Genomic DNA, 18,572 nt, shown 5'->3' on the forward strand with positions numbered 1-18,572 from the left:
ACAGAGAGAGGGAAAGAGGAATTTCAGGAAAACCAAGTGTGCTAGAAGTACTGTACTGTACAAGTGAAGAGAATGTTTTCATATGGGAGAATTCTGCTGGGAAGTTGAGTAGGCTCAACAGGTTTTCAAATACTTTGCAGCCAAAGTGCCAGGACCATGTCTGTTTTCACTCACCAGGACTGCAGCTCACTGCTGAGACTGCAGCTCACTCACCTGCAGCTCAGTCCTGAGAACAGTGCCTGCCACTTAGTGCTACATAAATATGTTTAACATCAATGAATTGTATACATATACGTGTGTGTATGTGTACACAGAAACACGGATGTTAATTGACAAGGCCTTGGTTCTTCCAGTTAAGCAGGAAGAGATGCATTGGTTAATTTCAAATAAAAAAATAACCTCATCAGGACTGGGAGAGGAAACATTATTTAAATTAGTGCTTGGATGTTTTATTCCAAATAATCCAATCACAGAATGTTCTCTTGTATATATTTTCATATCTTACATGCTTAGTTGTATTTATTGAAGGAAAGCACAGTTAGATTACCACTGTTGGTGAGGGAGTTGTAGGATCTTTATTAATCAAACTCCTTTAGATCGATTTCAGTTTAAATGAAACACTTTAAAAACATTGCTGTGATTTTCCCAACTGCCACATCTGTTTCCCAAGTGTTGTGTTTTATGGTATTGGTAATAAAGTTTTCTACTAAATACTTTAATTCCACCTGCAGACTTAGGGTTATGGAGTTCCTATGGGCCTTGCTCAAAAAGTATTAATATTAGACTGATTCATTCAAGGGACTCATGGTTAAAGCAGTACAATCAATAGAAAACAGTACAGTATTATGTATATAATTGCTGTGTGTACCAGATTGTCTGGGAGAAAAAGGGGAAGATTAATGGGCTGGTGGGCAGTTGGTTGTTTTGGAAGAAGTGGGCCTTTAGTTGAAGGATATGCCTTATTTGAGAAGTTAGGTTTAAGGGATGACTTTTTTTCCTGCCTTCTATTTAGTACTTTCAGTATTGTGAATAATAATTAGAATTAATCATAAAATCTCTTTCTAAAGAACATCAGCACTGTAATGGCCATAGCTGGAGTCATGTTACTTCTAAGAAGTGTTCGACTGGTAAGTTAAAAAATTAAGACATTATGATAAGCACTGCACAGTTAATTTCTCTCACTTCAGATGATTTTTATCTCAACATGGGTATAATTTTGTTATTCATATTAGAAGCTTTTAAATAACGTTTTAGAACAGTGAACGTACCTTAAGATGTTGGTTTAAAAGTAACACATCCACAGGGTTTTATGGAAAGAATTGTACAACCTGTCTTTCCATAATGACTTTTCTTCATGCTTGAAATAAATAATCACTAAATTTGCTTTTCAGATGTTGAAGAATATCTCAGAAATGTTTTCTGTAGTGGTTTTAGGTTTAAATTGACATTGAATTTATGTCCCTTTGAACTAAATAATTTATGCTTATTTAGTGTTTTTTTTTTTGCCCTTTCAAAAGTATTTTAATAACAGACATTTTGGAAATTTATTTGATAATTCAGGATTTACAAGTACTTTTTAATATACCTGATTGTTGTCATAGGATGCCATTTCAGTGTCATGTTATGAACCAGAATAGATATATGGCTTCTGTATGTGTTTATTTCCTATACTTATCTCTATATTGTTTTATATTGTCATTGATTATACCTCGTTACCATACTACATGTTTTCCAGCTGTTGCCTTTACACCTAGACTCCAATTTCAGAACTTTTGTCTTTTTTTCCTTCTTTTTTTTTAATGCCTTGAACTCACTTTTTTAGAGCTGAGATGTAATTGCCCTACAGCGCTGCCCATGTTTAAGGTGTCCAGTATAATGATTTGACTTACATACCTTAGGAAGTGATTACCACAGTAAGTTCAGTGAACATCCATCATCTCATATAGATACAAAATTAAATAAACAGAAAACAATTTTTTTCCTTGTGATGAGAACTCAGGATTTACTTTCATGTATAACATACGGTATTGTTAATTGTATTACTCATGTTGTACATTACACCCCTGGTATTTATTTATCTTATAGCTGGAAGTTTGTACCTTCCAAGTTCTCCCTTCCTTCATCTCCTGCCTCTCATAACTGCAAATCTGGTCTGTTTTTTTATGAGTTTGTTTTTGAAGGAAAATTGACCTACAACACTATGTTACTTCCTGTTACACAACATAGTGATTTGATATTTCTATACATTTCAAAATGATCATAAGTCTGTCACTCTACAGAGATTCTGCGTAGTTACTGACTGTATTCCCCATGCTGTACGCTTCCTACCTGTGACTCACTTATTTTATAACTAGTCCCATAAAAACTTTGTAGTGTACTTGCTAAGAGCAGGAATACTTTCCTCCATAATCACATTAATATTTTTACATCTAATAAATTTAACATTTTTGTAGTAATTTCTAAAATCCAGTTAACGTTCATATTTATCTCCTGAAAATATCCTTTGTAACTGTTTTTTCTCCCAGTCAAAGTTTCAGTCAAGGATCATGCACTGTATTTAGTTGTTATGTCGCTTTGGTCTCCTTTAATCTAGACTTTTATGCCCACTTTAATTTTTGTCTCTCATGAACTGTGATTTTGAAGAGGCCGAGTTAGTCTTAGAGAATCTCCCACAGTTTGGATTTGTGTTTCCTCTGTAGGTTTAGTGTGAACAAGAAGGTGATGGAGTATGCTGCTTCCTGTTATGCTGCATCAGGAGACTCACAGTGTCTGTCTGTCCTAGAACATTATCACATCTAACATAATTAATAATCTCTTAGCATCACCTATGGAGAAGCTTTAATCTTTCTGACCGGAGAAGGCAATGGCAAGCCACTCCAGTACTCTTGCCTGGAAAATCCCATGGACGGAGGAGCCTGGTAGGCTGCAGTCCATGGGGTCACGAACAGTCGGTCACGACTGAGCGACTTCACTTTCACTTTTCACTTTCACTCATTGGAGAAGGAAATGGCAACCCACTCCAGTGTTCTTGCCTGGAGAATCCCAGGGACGGGGGGAGCCTGGTGGGCTGCCGTCTGCGGGGTTGCACAGAGTAGGATAGGACTCAAGCGATTTAGCAGCAGCAGCAGCAGCATCTAATATCCAGACAATATTAAGAATTCTTTGATTGTCTGAGTGGTGTCTTTTTTTAAAAAATAGGTGATCTGTTCATAGCAGGATTCTAATGGTCCATGTATTGTATTTGTTTGTTATATCTGTCTCATTTATTTTATAGCAGTCTATACCCCCCCTCCTTTTCTTTTTCCCCCGTAAACCATTTATTTTTCAGAATAACCAAGTCATTTATCCTATTATTAATGTTCCACATTCTGGATTTGTCTGCTATAATGTTTTTCTTGTTTGGAAAACACTTTTTTAACTGTTTAGACCAACTTTACTGTCTTAGGAAGTTGGTTACTAATTTATCCTTCTGCCTGTTATGAGGCTTTCACCTGGCCATGCTTACAAATTAAGCTTGTTTCTGTAGTACTGTTAATATGAAAGACACAGGTATAAAATGTTGAGTAACTCCAAGGTGTTAGGTATTTAAATAAATTCCTAATGTTGGCCTTTTTGGAGGGGCGTTTTTTTTCCTGTGAGATTGAAAAATAAGGGGAAAAAACTTGTTGATTAGTAGTCTAACTTAAATTGCTTCAGTTTTGGCTAGGTTCTCCCAGCAGTTGCTGCTGTTGCTGTTTAGTTGCTAAATTGTGTCCAACTCTTTGCGACCCCATGGACTACAGCCTGCAAGGCTCCTGTTGTCCATGGCATTTCTCAGGCAAGAATACTGGAGTGGGTTGCCATTTCCTTCTCCATTTCCCAGAGTACCTGTATGAATAGATAGTACATTTATACAATGAGATGGTAACTTAACCAGTAAGATAGTAAGTTTAACCAGATTTGTGTAGTGCCAGGCACAGCGGTATGCTCACTACTTCTTGAGAAATTGTGTCACATTTTAAGGATATAAGCTTTTTTAAAGTGAGGAGTCTGTTTAATGTTCTCTATATAATAGCCTCAAATAGTAAAATAATGACTAAAGGATTCTAAATAATGTGCTTATAAACACTTCTGTTAAGTCTTTTAAAAATATTAATATAAAATTAAGAACCAAATTAAAAATGTTCAGTGGTTATTATGTCTTCTTTGAAATGTTTAGAGAATATAACATGCTTAATTTTAAAATGAAAATAGTAATAAAATGTTATACTTTTCTCCTTGTAAATCAACAGACATCAAAATTTACACGTTCTTCAGATATCCCAGTAGAATTTATAAGAAAGAATGTTAAACTACGAGGACGACTACGCCGAATAACTGAGAATGGTTTAGAGATTGAACATATTCCCATTACTTTACCTGTTATATCTTCATGGAGAAGTAAGTAAGGCACAAAAATAATAGCACTAAATAACTATTTTAAAGTTCCTTTATTAGAAGTTATTTTTAAAATAGCAAAAAAAGTCATTTTAATTTTTAATAACTCTCCATTGTCTATGAAAGTCCAAAGTCTTGACTTACACAAATGAACTATTTATTTATTATTTTATTTATTTATTTTAATTGGAGGCTAATTACTTTAAAATATTGTGGTGGTTTTTGCCATATAGTCACATGAATCAGCCATGGGTATACATGTGTTCCCCATCCTGAACCTCCCTCCTGCCTCCCTCCCCATCCCATTCCTCAGGGTCATCCCAGTACACCAGCCCTGAGCACCCTGTCTCATGCCTCGGATCTGGACTGGTTTTCTGTTTCACATATGATAATATATATGTTTCAATGCTGTTCTCTCAAATCATCCCACCCTCGCCTACTCCCACAGATTCCAAAAGTCTGTTCTGTACATCTGTGTCACTTTTACTATCTCACATATAGGGTCATTGTTACCATCTTTCTAAATTCAATACAGTATTCAATAGAATATTGAATTGGTATATTGGTGTTTTTCTTTCTGACTTACTTCACTCTGTATAATAGGCTCCAGTTTCATCCACCTCATTAGAACTGATTCAAATGCATTCTTTTTAATAGCTGAGTAATATTCCATGAAATTAAAAGACGCTTGCTCCTTGGAAGGAAAGTTATGACCAACCTAGACAGCATATTAAAGAGTGGAGACATGACTTTACCCACAAAGATCTGTCTAGTCAAGGCTATGGTTTTTCCAATAGTCATTATGGATGTGAGAGTTGGACTATAAAGAAAGCTGAGTGCCGAAGAATTGATGCTTTTGAACTGTGGTGTTGGAGAAGACTCTTGAGAGTCCCTTGGACTGCAAGGAGATCCAACCAGTCCATCCTAAAGGAGATCAGTCCTGGGTGTTTATTGGAAGGACTGATGTTGAAGCTGAAACTCCAATATTTTGGCCACCTGATGTGGAAAGCTGACTCATTGGAAAAGACCCTGATGCTGGGAAAGATTGCAGGCAGGAGGAGAAGGGAACGACAGAGGATGAGATGGTTGGATGGCATCACCAACACAATGGACATGGGTTTGGGTGGACTCTGGGAGTTGGTGATGGACAGGGAGGCCTGGCGTATTGTGGGTCATGGGGTCACAAAGAGTCAGACACAACTGAACAGCTGAACTGAACTGAACTGAATATTTCATTGTGTATATGTACCACAGCTTTCTTATCCATTCGTCTGCCGATAGACATCTAGGTTGCTTCCGTGTTCTGGCTATTGTAAACAGTTCTGCAATGAACATTGGGGTACACTTGTCTCTTTCAATTCTGGTTTCCTTGGTGTGTATGCCCAGCAGTGGGATTGCTGGGTCGTATGGCAGTTCTATTTCCAGTTTTTTTTTTTTTTTCCAGTTTTTTAAGGAATCTCCACATTGTTCTCCATAGTGGCTGTTCTAGTTTGCATTCCCACCAACAGTGTAAGAGGGTTCCTTTTTCTCCACACCCTCTGCGGCATTTATTTTTTGTAGACTTTTTGATAGCAGCCATTCCGACTGGCGTGAGATGGTACCTCATTGTGATTCTGATTTGCATTTCTCTGATAATGAGTGATGTTGAGCATCTTTTTATGTGTTTGTTAGCCATCTGTATGTCTTCTTTGGAGAAATGTTTGTTTAGTTCTTTGGCCCATTTTTTGACTGGGTCGCTTATTTTTCTGGAATTGAGCTGCAGGAGCTGCTTATATATTTTTGAGACTAATTCTTTGTCAGTTGCTTCATTTGCTATTGTTTTCTCCCATTCTGAAGGCTGTCTTTTCACCTGGCTTATGGTTTCCTTCATTGTGCAAAAGTTTTTAAGTTTAATTAGGTCCCATTTGTTTATTTTTATTTTTATTTCCATTACTCTGGGAGGTGGGAGGATCCTGCTATGATTTACGTCAGAGAGTGTTTTGCCTATGTTTTCCTCTAGGAGTTTATAATTTTTGGTCTTACATTTAGATCTTTAATCCATTTTGAGTTTATTTTGGTGTGTGGTGTTAGGAAGTGTTCTCCTTTCATTCTTCTACCAGTGGTTGACCAGTTTTCCCAGCACCACATGTTAAAGAGATTGTCTTTTCTCTGTTGTATATTCTTGCCTCCTTTGTCAAAGATAAGGTGTCCATAGGTGCGTGGATTTATCTCTGGGCTTTCTATTTTGTGCCATTGATCTATATTTCTGTCTTTATGCCAGTACCATACTGTCTTGATGACTGTGGCTTTGTAATATAGCCTGAAGTCAGGCAGGTTGATTCCTCCAGTTCCATTCTTCTTTCTCAAGATTGCTTTGGCTATTCGAGGTTTTTTGTGTTACCATACAACTTGTGAAATTATTTGTTCTAGTTCTCTGAAAAACACCTTTGGTAGCTTGATAGGGATTGCACTGAATCTCTAGATTGCTTTGGGTAGTATACTAATTTTCACTATATTGATTCTTCTGATCCATGAACTTGGTATATTTCTCCATCTATATGTGTCATCTTTGATTTCTTTCATCAGTGTTTTATATTTTTCTATATATAGGTCTTTTGTTTCTTTAGGTAGATTTATTCCTAAGTATTTTATTCTTTTTGTTGCAGTGGTGAATGGAATTGTTTCCTTAATTTCTCATTCTGTTTTCTCATTGTTGCTGCTGCTGCTGCATCACTTCAGTCGTGTCCGACTCTGTGCGACCCCATAGACAGAAGCCCATCAGGGTCCCCCATCCCTGGGATTTTCCAGGCAAGAACACTGGAGTGGGTTGCCATTTCCTTCTCCAATGTGTGAAAGTGAAAAGTGAAAGTGAAGTCGCTCAGTTGTGTCCGACCCTTAGCAACCCCATGGACTGCAGCCTGTATAGGAATTCAAGGGATTTCTGTGTGTTAATTTTATATCCCACAACTTTACTATATTCATTGATTAGCTCTAGTAATTTTCTGGTGGAGTCTTTAGGGTTTTCTACGTAGAGGATCATGTCATCTGCACACGGTGAGAGTTTTACTTCTTTTCCAGTCTGGATTCCTTTTATTTCTTTTTCTTCTCTGATTGCTGTGGCTAAAACTTGCAAAACTATGTTGAATGGTAGCGGTGAGAGTGGGCATTCTTGTCTTGTCCTGACTTTAGGGGAAATGCTTTCAATTTGACACCATTGAGGATAATGTTTGCTGTGGGTTTATTATATATGGCTTTTATTATGTTGAATAATATGCCTACTTTCTGGAGGGTTTTTTATCATGAATGGATGTTGAATTTTGTCAAAGGCTTTCTCTGCATCTATTGAGATAATCATATGGTTTTTATATTTCAATTTGTTAATGTGGTGTGTCACATTGATTGATTTGCAAATATTGAAGAATCCTTGCATCCCTGGGATAAAGCCCACTTGGTTATGATGTATGATATTTTTAATATGTTGTTGGATTCTGTTTGCTAGAATTTTGCTAAGGATTTTTGCACCTATGTTCAGCAGTGATATTGGCTTGTAGTTTTCTTTTTTTGTGGTATCTTTGTCTGGTTTTGGTATTAGGGTGATGGTGGCCTCATAGAATGAGTTTGGAAGTTTATCTTCCTCTGCAATTTTCTGGATGAGTTCGAGTAGGATAGATGTTAGCTCTTCTCTATATTTTTGGTGGAATTCAGCTGTGAAGCCATCTGATCCTGGGCTTTTGTTTGCTGGAAGATTTCTGATTATAGTTTCAATTTCTGTGCTTGTGATGGGTCTGTTAAGATTTTCTATTTCTTCCTGGTTCAGTTTTGGAAAGTTATAGTTTTCTAAGAATTTGTCCATTTCTTCCAAGTTGTCCATTTTAATGGCATATAGTTGCTGATAGTAGTGTCTTATGATCCTTTGTATTTTTGTGTTGTCTGTTGTGATTTCTCCATTTTTATTTCTAATTTTGTTGATTTGATTCTTCTCCCTTTGTTTCTTGATGAGTTTGGCTAATGGTTTGTCTATTTTATATATCTTCTCAAAGAACCAGCTTTTAGCTTTGTTGATTTTGGCTATGGTCTCCTTTGTTTCTTTTGCATTTATTTCTCCCCTAATTTTTATGATTTCTTTCCTTCTGCTAACCCTGGAGTGCTTCCTTTCTTCTTTTTCTAGTTGCTTTAGGTATTGAGTTAGGTTATTTATTTGATTTTTCTCCTGTTCTTGAGGTAGGCTTGTATTGTTATGAACCTTCCCCTTAGCACTGCTTTTACTGAATCCCATAGGTTTTGGGTTGTTGTGTTTTCATTTTCATTAGTTTTATGCATATTTTGATTTATTCTGTGGTTTGTTGGTTATTCAGAAGTGTGTTGTTTAGCCTCCATATGTTTGTATTTTTAATAGTTTTTTTTCCCCTGTAATTGACATCTAATCTTACTGCATTGTGATCAGAAAAGATGCCTGAGATGATTTCAGTTTTTTTGAATTTATCAAGGCTAGATTTATGGCCCAGGATATGATCTGTCCTGGAGAAGGTTCCATGTGCACTTGAGAAAAAGGTGAAATTCATTGTTTTGGGGTGAAATGTCCTATAGATATCTATTAGGTTTAACTGGTCCATTATATCATTTAAAGTTTGTGTTTCCATGCTAATTTTCTGTTTAGTTCATCTATCCATAGGTGTGAGTGGGGTATTAAAGTCTCCCACTGTTATTGTGTTGCTGTTAATTTCCCCTTCATACTTGTTAGCATTTGCCTTACATATTGCAGTGCTCCTATGTTGGGTCATATGTATTTATAATTGTTATATCTTCTTCTTGGATTGATCCTTTGATCATTATGTAGTGTCCTTCTTTGTCTCTTTCCACAGCCTTTATTTCAAAGTCTATTTTATCTGATATGAGTATTGCTATTCCTGCTTGCTTTTGGTCTCTATTTGTGTGGAATATCTTTTTCCAGCCCTTCACTTTTAGTCTGTATGTGCCTCTCGTTTTGAGGTGGGTCTCTTGTAGACAACATATATAGGTGTCTTGTTTTTTGTATCCATTCAGCCAGTTTGTCTTTTGGTTGGGGCATTCAACCCATTTATGCTTAAGGTAATTATTGATAAGTATGATCCCGTTGCCATTTACTTTGTTGTTTCGGGAAACCTTTTCTCTGTTTCCTGTCTAGAGAAGATCCTTTAGCATTTGTTGAAGAGCTGGTTTGGTGGTGCTGAATTCTCTGAGCTTTTGCTTGTCTGTAAAGCTTTTGATTTCTCCTTCATATTTGAATGAGATCCTTGCTTGGTACAGTAATCTGGGTTGTAGGCTTTTCTCTTTCATTACTTAAGTATGTCCTGCCATTCCCTTCTGGCCTGAAGAGTTTCTATTGAAAGATCAACTCTTGTCCTTACAGGAATCCCCTTGTGGGTTATTTGTTGTTTTTTCCCTTGCTTCTTTTCATATTTGTTCTTTGTGTTTGATCTTCGTTAATTTGATTACTGTGTATCTTGGGGTATTTCGCCTTGGGTTTATCCTGTTTGGGACTCTCTGGGTTTCTTGGACTTGGGTGGCTATTTCCTTCCCCATTTTAGGGAAGTTTTCAACTATTATCTCTTGAAGTATTTTCTCATGGCCTTTCTTTTTGTGTTCTTCTGGGCTCCTGTGATTCAAATGTTGGGGCGTTTCACATTGTCCCAGAGGTCTCTGAGGTTGTCCTCATTTCTTTTAATTCTTTCTCCTTTTTTCCTCTCTGCTTCATTTATTTCCACCATTCTATCTTCCACCTCACTTGTCCTATCTTCTGCCTCAGTTATTCTACTGTTGGTTCCCTCCAGAATGCTTTTGATCTCAGTTATTGCATTATTCATTATTGATTGAGTCTTTTTTATTTATTCTAGGTCCTTGTTAAACTTTTCTTGCATCTTTTCAGTCCTTGTCTCCAGACTATTTATCTATAACTCCATTTTGTTTTCAAGATTTTGGATCATCTTTACTATCATTATTCTGAATTCTTTTTCAGGTAGACTCCCTATCTCCTCCTCTTTTGTTTCATTTGGTGGGCTTTTATCATGTTCGTTTACCTGCTGAATATTTCTCTGCCTTTTCATCTTGTTTAGGTTTCTGTGTTTGGGGTAGCCTTTCTGTATGCTGAAGTTTGTGGTTCCTCTTTATTGTGGAGGTTCCTGCCAGTGGGTGGATTTGGACGAGTGGCTTGTCAAGGTTTCCTGGTTAGGGAAGCTTGCATTGGTGTTCTGGTCATGCAGCTGGATCTCTTCTCTTTGGAGTTCAATGCAGTGTCTAGTAGTGAGTTTTGACGTGTCTATGGGTTTGGTGTAACTTTTGGCCACCTGTATTTTTGTGCTCAGGGTTATATTCCTGCGTTGCTGGAGAATTAGCTTGGTATGTCTTGCTCTGAAACTTGTTGGCTCTTGGTTGAAGCTTGATTTCAGTGTAGGTATGGCGGCTTTTGGATGAGTTCTTGTTGATTAATGTTCCCTGGAGTCAGGAGTTTTCTGGTGTTCTCAAGTTTTGGATTTAAGCCCCCTCCCTCTGGCTTTCAGTCTTATTCTTACAGTAGCCTCAAAGCTTCTCCATCCATGCAGCACTTATCACAAAACATCTAGGTTAATTGTGAAAAGATTCTCCATAGTGAGGGACATCCAGAGAGGTTCCCAGAGTTTCATGGAGAAGAGAAGAGGGAGGAGGAAGATATAGGTGACCAGGAGGACAAGTTCAGTTCAGTTCAGTTCAGTCGCTCAGTCATGTCCAACTCTTTGCGACCCCATGAATCACAGCACACCAGGCCTCCCTGTCTGTCACCAACTCCCGGAGTTCACTCAAACTCATGTCCATCGAGTCGGTGATGCCATCCAGCCATCTCATTCTCTGTCGTCCCCTTCTCCTCCTGCCCCCAATCCCTCCCAGCATCAGAGTCTTTTCCAGTGAGTCAACTCTTCCCATGAGGTGGCCAAAGTATTAGAGTTTCAGCTTTAGCATCAGTCCTTCCAGTGAACACCCAGGACTCATCTCCGTTAGAATGGACTGGTTGGATCTCCTTGCAGTCCAAGGGACTCTCAAGAGTCTTCTCCAACACCACAGTTCAGAAGCATCAATTCTTCGGTGATCAGCTTTCTTCACAGTCCAACTCTCACATCCATATATGACCACGGGAAAAACCATAGCCTTGACTAGACGGACCTTTGTTGGCAAAGTAATGTCTCTGCTTTTTAATATGCTATCTAGGTTGGTCATAACTTTCCTTCCAAGGAGCAAGCGTCTTTTAATTTCCTGGCTGCAATCAGCATCAGGGGGAATCAAAAGGGGAGAGAGCAGTCTAGCCAGTAATATATTCCCTGTTTGCTCTCCACAGCCTGGAAACTCCTCAGAGTTTCACAGAGTTCCATAGAGAAGAAGGAGGAAGGAGATAGAGGTGACCAGGAGGAGAGGAGGGGCAGTCAAAAGGAGAGCGACCAGTCTAGCCAGTGATCAGTTCCCTACGTGTTCTCCATAGCCTGGAGCACCCAACGAGATTCACAGAGTTAAGTAGAGAAGAGAAGGGGGAGGGAGGAGATAGAGGTGACCTGGGGGAGAAAAGGGAGAGTAAAAAGGGGAGAGAGCAATCAAGCTAGTAATCACACTCCTAAGTGAAAATGGTTACTGAAGATTGGATTCTTAAAGGTACAAAATTGAAACAAATACCAAAAAGCAAAGATTAAAAATCTAGAGTAGAGGTTAGACTCTCAAAAATACAGTATTAAAAAAATAAAATCGCAAAAGTTATAAAATATATATATATATATGAAATTTGCTTTAAAAATAGGTCTTTTTTTGCAAGGTAATAGTAAGTTTTAAAAATGAAAATTAAAGGAGTAATGACTTAAAAATGATAATAGTAGAATATATCTAGGAATTTCTCTGGAGCCGTTGTGGGCAATGGGGTCAGTTCAGTTTCAGATAGGTCCTTGATCCAGCTTATACTTCTTCTCAAGGTCTATAGATCCCTTCCAATGTAGCCAGTGCTAACTACAGGGTTTTAATCTGCTGCACTTGTCACTTCCAAAGTGGTTCCCTCTTCTTTGTTTATTTTGGCTTCCTTTGTTTGCAAGTCTCTTCAGTATCTAACTTCCGCCCTGACACACGGGGGCAAAGGTGGTCATTTATTTAGGCTCACTTGTTCAATTGTGCTGCAGGGAAGGAAGAACACTGCAAACAAATATCACTGGCATGTGTGGGGAGTGCTCACAGTGCCTGGGCCACACTGGGTTTGCCCCTGCTCACAGTGTGTGTGCTTTCCCAGTCTACACTGCTCAGGTTCCAGGTTGCTCTGCAGGGGAACTGTTTTAAGGCGGGGCCTGGGTTGCGTGCATTTCCCAGGTCTAAGCCACTCGGATTCAGGTTCTCGGGTACTCCACAAAGGCACAGACTCAGTTGGGCCAGCGTTTTGTGCCCTTCCCAGGCCCAAGCAGCTCAGGCGACCAGGTGCTTGGTGAGCGCACACTCCCCAGGTGGGTGGTGTGTCTTATCACCTCCCCCATCCCAGCTGCTCAGTTTCCTGGGTGTGCAGCGGGAGTGCCATCTCAGGTGTGCCGTGTGTCTCCTCTGTGGAGCTGATCTCTGGCTGCAAGCCCCCTGGTGGATGTCAACCATCCAGGATCCCAGGAAGACTTGGTTAGCAACTGGGAGCCTGCTCGCAGTTTGATAGAGGATGCTGTCTCTGGGACGAAGTTTGCCCCTTGCCTTCTGGCTCTGGCTGTCGCCCACCTGCCTCCGTGCCTCTGGCAGGGGGTGGGCCAGTCCACTGCTGGCGAGGTCTCCTCTGGTATTCGCTCAGTCCTTTGTTCTGTGAGTGGCCTGGCAGTGCCTTAGGTTAGAGCTTCTTGTGGGAAAGTTCTCTCTCTCTCTCTCTGCTCTTTTTTTTCTCTCTCTTTCTGGCTGTCCCACAGTTTGGGTTGCTATCTCACGTTAGCTCCCTCAGATTGTCCTCAGTGCATTCAGGCCTGGTCCTTACCCTAAGCAATGCAGCCTGTGCCTCCCTGTTCAGTCCCCACTTGCTGGTGGCAGACGCAAGCATCTGGGGTACTTCTTGGCTGGGAGTTGTGGTTAGGGGAGTGATCTGTGGGTTTTATTTATTTTTTCCTCCCGGTTATGTTGTCCTTTGAGATTCTAAAACTCCTGACAGATCTGCCGATGAGAGGATTTCCTGGTGTTTGGAAAATTCTCCTCTTTTACTACTCCCTCCCCAGAACAGGTCTCTATCCCTAACTCTTTTGTCTCTCTTTTTATCTTTTATATTTTGTCCTAACCCCTTTCGAAGACAGTGGGTTGCCTTTCTGGGTGCCTGGTGTCCTCCGCCAGCGTTCAGAAGTTGTTTTGTGGTATTTGCTCAGCGTTCAAATGATCTTTCGATGAATTTGTGGGGGAGAAAGTGGTCTCCTTGTCTTATTCCTCTGCCATCTTAGGACCACCCCCCAGAAATAAACTATTTAATTTGGTTCCAGATTTCTTTTCTTCTTTCCCTCCTTTTTTCACTTAGCTACTCAGGCATTCAAACACTTACTCCACAAATACTGAACACATATTATATTCTAGGTCCTAGCTAGCTGTACATGCAGAGTGAAACAAACAAGAACACTCTATCCCTTGGAGCTTACAGTCCAGGTGGAAGATGCGCAACAAAAAAATGAAAAATTATCCTAAGGGCTATAAAGAAAAGGATCAGGGTGTAGGATGAGCATTACTGGAGCTTGTATGAAGAGGGAATCCACATATATGGTGGTCAGAGAAGGCCTCATTAGAGGCCTGGAGAATGGGAAGGAGCTGGCTAGGAAGAACATGCGTGGGAATGAGCCCGGCTCTTTTGGTAAGGCACTTGAAGTCTCATGTGGCTGGAACATAGGGAAGGAGGGGACAAGAGACACCAAAGAGCTTGGAAAATTGGGCAGAGTCCAGAGCTTGCTGCTGCATTTCCCTTTTCTCCCTGCTTCTCAGCAAGGACCACAGCCACACAGACCTTCCTGCTGCTTCCATATGTTCTCATGCCCTGGGCATAGATCTTTTCCAAATGCCTGAGCATCTGTGGATTCTTTTTGTTTGTTTTTTCTCTTTTTATTTACTATGTGGCATGTGTCATCTTAGTTCCCCAACCAAGGATTGAACCTGTACCCCTTCCACTGCAAGCATGGAGTCTTAACCACTGGACCACCAGGGAAGTCCCAATCTGTGGATTCTTTAGGATCTAGCTCAAACGTCAGCTCTTTTGTGAAGCTCTCCTTAACTCCCAAGCAGAACTGGCCTCTTTCTTTCCTATGCCCCAAGCAATTTATACATACTGCAATTACAGTACTAAAACACGTTTTCCTGTAATTATGTATCTAGGTTTATATCCTTCTATTGAACTATGAGCCCCTAGTGGGCAGGGAACTTTTCTTATCTAATTATTCACAGTCCCTAGAAAAATAATTTTTAGCCAACAGAGACTTGGCAAAATTGTCAAATGATTTAATTGAGTCATATTTAAAGATCTCCTTAATATTATTTTAATGTTTTAAAGAAAGTTCTTATTTCTTTACCCTGAGATGAATGAATATCACTGTTCAACTGACATATGGCTATAAAGAAATAAGATTGATTTTTTTTCCCTCAAGTACACCTGACATGATTGATTTTATTTCTTAACAAATCAAGCAGAACTTACACAATTTGAATGACTGTTGTTCCCTAAAGAAAGATTACTTGGGATGTTTATTTGTTGGCCATTTCAGCTCTAAGCATGGTTTATACTTCTCAGTTGTTGTAATAATGCAGTAGTAATTTAAATCTCTCCTGTTGGAAATAGTGATGATTTTTTAGTGCTTAGACAGCAAGGCCATCACTTGTGATTGTCCAGGTGTTACATTGCACAACTCCAGGGTTTGTATTCACCAGGTATCTGTCCTGAAAGGTGTGCAGTGCCACAGCACTCTAAGTGCTATATATACATATTATTATTATTATTATTATTTTTGTATTTCTATGCCACCTTTATAGTTCTGGTTTCTCATTTCTTAATTAGTAAATTCAGCATGCAGGTTCTATCCCAGGCTAATTTATACACTTCCGGAAAAAACGGCCTCTTAAATCCACAGAGTGTTGAGGTGGGGAGCCCCCAACCACGTCAGATTCGTTTCACATATGATAATATATATGTTTCAATCCAATCTCCCAAATTATCCCACCCTCGCCCTCTCCCACAGAGTCCAAAAGACTGCTCCACACATCCAAGTCTCTGCTGTTGTCTCGTATACAGGGTTATCGTTATCCTCTTGCTATATTCCATATATATGTGTTAATATACTGTATTGGTATTTTAGTTTCTGGCTTACTTCTCTTTGTATAATAGGCTCCAGTTTCGTCCACCTCATTAGAACTAATTCAAATGTATTCTTTTTAATCGCTGAGTAGTACTCCATTGTGTAAACGTACCACAGCTTTCTTATCCATTCGTCTGCGGATGGACATCTAGGTTGCTTCCATGTCCTGGCTATTATAAACAGTGCTGCGTATATATACATATTATTATATACATCAAATAATAATGTTTATCAACTTGGTACAATCAAAATTTTAAAGCTAAAAGGAAACTTACTTCTCCTACTTATTTTAATATTTTCTATAGAAGTTAAAGGTCATGTATGCAGCCATCTCCATAACAGTTGATGGAACTAAAGATAGAAAACAGATTCTTTGCTACCCAGTCCACAACTTTTTGTATAGAGTTGCAAAAATGAAAGAAACAGACACACCAACAGATGCTAACCAGTACAAGTGTAATGATAGTGTTAATACTTTTTGTAACTGACATAAATTGTTCATTTAAAAAAATATTTATTTGTTTAGCTACATCAAGTCTTAGTTGCAGCACGTGGACTCTAGTTGAGGCATGCAGGCTTAGTTTGTCCCACTTGGTCATGTGGGATCTTAGTTCCCTGACCAGGGATCGAACCCGTGTGGCCTGCATTGCAAGGCAGGTTCTTACCAGAGAAGTCCCCAAATTATTCATGTTAAAGAGATCAATTTGCATTTACATTGGTTAAACTTGTTTACCTATAAGACAGTTCTAGAATCTAGAAGTTGCTTTCCAAGCACTATTTTGAATGACATAATAAGATGTTGGAGAATAATCTTGTTCATTTAAGAATAGCTATTAATTGAAAGCTCCTTATGTTCCTTTCACTGTTTTTACTACCTGGTCTATAGGATAGAGATGGACTTTTGATTTTATTGTAAGGAGGGCTAAGATTCAGGCCCCACAGATTGAGCCCATTCTAACCAAACGGTTTGGCTCAGATAACTACATCACGTTAGAGTCTGTGTGGTGTAGTCGAATGTGTTTGGTGTAAAGAACTTGTGTTCTGTTTCCAGTTCAGCCAATGGTTTCCACCACTATCAAACAAGAGAATAATAACATTTCCAGGACTCCTTCCTCATTGACTATTCTGTGATATCCTTTCCTTCCATGATCTTATCTTCGGTATATATGATGAGGCAAACACACACAGAGCTGAACATTTTTATGAAGTGAAACTCTTAGAACACTTCATTTCTTCAGTAGATGTCTACTGAACACCTGCTGTTTGCTGCAGTTTCAGTATACAGTGGCAAACAATGGATGTGAGCCTATGGTAGTCAGAAAACCTGCAGTCTAGTGATATTATTTCAAAGCTTCTCCTATTCCTAATGGTAAAAAATAATCTTTTTGATATATGTGATATACCTATCTCATGAAATTGTCCACTGTCATGAATCCACTTATAATATTTATTTATTCAGTCATTTATTATTTCTGTTGGGAGGTAGTGGAATCTGAGTTCCCAGACCAAAGACTGAACCCAGGCTTCCATAATGAAAGTACACAATCCTAACCACTAAACCACCAGGGAACTTCCTGATTTTTAATATTCTATAAATCTGGGGGATGAATCAGTTGTTTTGGAATCAAGTACTATCTTTCTAAAAACCTTAGGAGTATTAAGTTGTGAAGTTTCCTACCCATCTGATAGAACATAAATGTAACAAACTCTTTAGTGGTGGTTTGCGTCAGTATTCATCTTATGTCTGCAGTTTTCTCCAGGTGCCATGGTCTTTCCCTTATTTGACATGCTCACTTCCTATTCCTCCCCATTCCTCTCTCTGTTCATTCTGCAAAACCCAAGCCGTACACTTTTCATGGAGTGCTGTTGGGCTTCTCCACTGGCGCCCGTTTTGCTGTACCCTCATAATCCTTGGCGGGCTTCCCTGGTAGCTCAGATGGTAAAGCGTCTGCCTACAATGCAGGAGACCCGGGTTCGATCCCTGGGTCGGGAAGATCCCCTGGAGAAGGAAATGGCAACCCACTCCAGGGTTCTTGCCTGGAGAATTCCGTGGACCGAGGAGCCTGGTAGGCTACAGTCCATGGGGTCGCGAAGAGTCGGACATGACTGAGCGACATCACTTCGCTTATAATCCTAAGCATTCATATCCAGTATGAATTAGGCTTTTAAAAAGTATATATGTAAAAGATTTATGGAAGAGCTGGAAAGACAGGGATTCACACAAAGCTAAAATTAGAAATCATAAATATTAGAAGTAACCTCTCCTTTTTCAAGAAAACATCAACTGTTTGGGCAAAAATATTTGATGGATATAACTTACCTTATTTAGTAGATTAGCTTCTGGAAAATTTATGTTTACATTGGTATTGACCATATCATATTTTAAATTCTTAATGGGGACTTTGCTAATTTTAAAGGAATCCCATGACCTTTGTTGAAGTGAAGAATTAGGACATTAATACTCAAGGTTGATAGTGTTGATTAGATTCATATTTTGGGTCCTAAAGATTTGGTCTTAAAGACTAGAGGATATTTTATTGAAAGACAATTGGTGTTGATGGCAGCATTAAAGGACTGAAGAGAGGCCACAGAATCTTTAGACTTCCCTTCACTCATTAGGTACCAGTGATTTGATTTCATCTAATCTTTATTATGTGTGTTCTGCCTTAATCTAATTTGTGAATATACTGTATCACAGAGTTTTCTAAGGACATAATCCTTCTGCTTATACCTTTTGAAACTTCTCTAACAGAAACTCTCGGACAAGTTTCAAGAAACCCAAGCCTTAAAGAAAATGGTTTTCTATCATCAAAGAATATCATGACAAACTTCTAGGATATCTTTCTGAACTCA

At 39.0% G+C, this 18,572-nt stretch overlaps 1 protein-coding gene across 2 annotated transcripts in view; it reads left to right on the forward strand.

The window, feature by feature from the left end:
* Positions 1 to 18,572, forward strand: part of MISO1 (mitochondrial inner membrane subdomain organizer 1) — a 36,640-nt gene that overhangs the window by 1,048 nt on the left and 17,020 nt on the right. For both annotated transcript variants that reach the window (XM_055411240.2, XM_055411249.2), the window contains 2 exons: positions 1,068 to 1,127; positions 4,272 to 4,419. In XM_055411240.2, the coding sequence (XP_055267215.2) occupies positions 1,068 to 1,127; positions 4,272 to 4,419 (208 nt within the window). The remainder of the gene's footprint in view (positions 1 to 1,067; positions 1,128 to 4,271; positions 4,420 to 18,572) is intronic.

This window comes from Moschus berezovskii, chromosome 1 (assembly GCF_049115385.1).
Source record: "Moschus berezovskii isolate FMDL1 chromosome 1, NW_MosBer_1.0, whole genome shotgun sequence".
NCBI lineage: Eukaryota > Metazoa > Chordata > Mammalia > Artiodactyla > Moschidae > Moschus > Moschus berezovskii.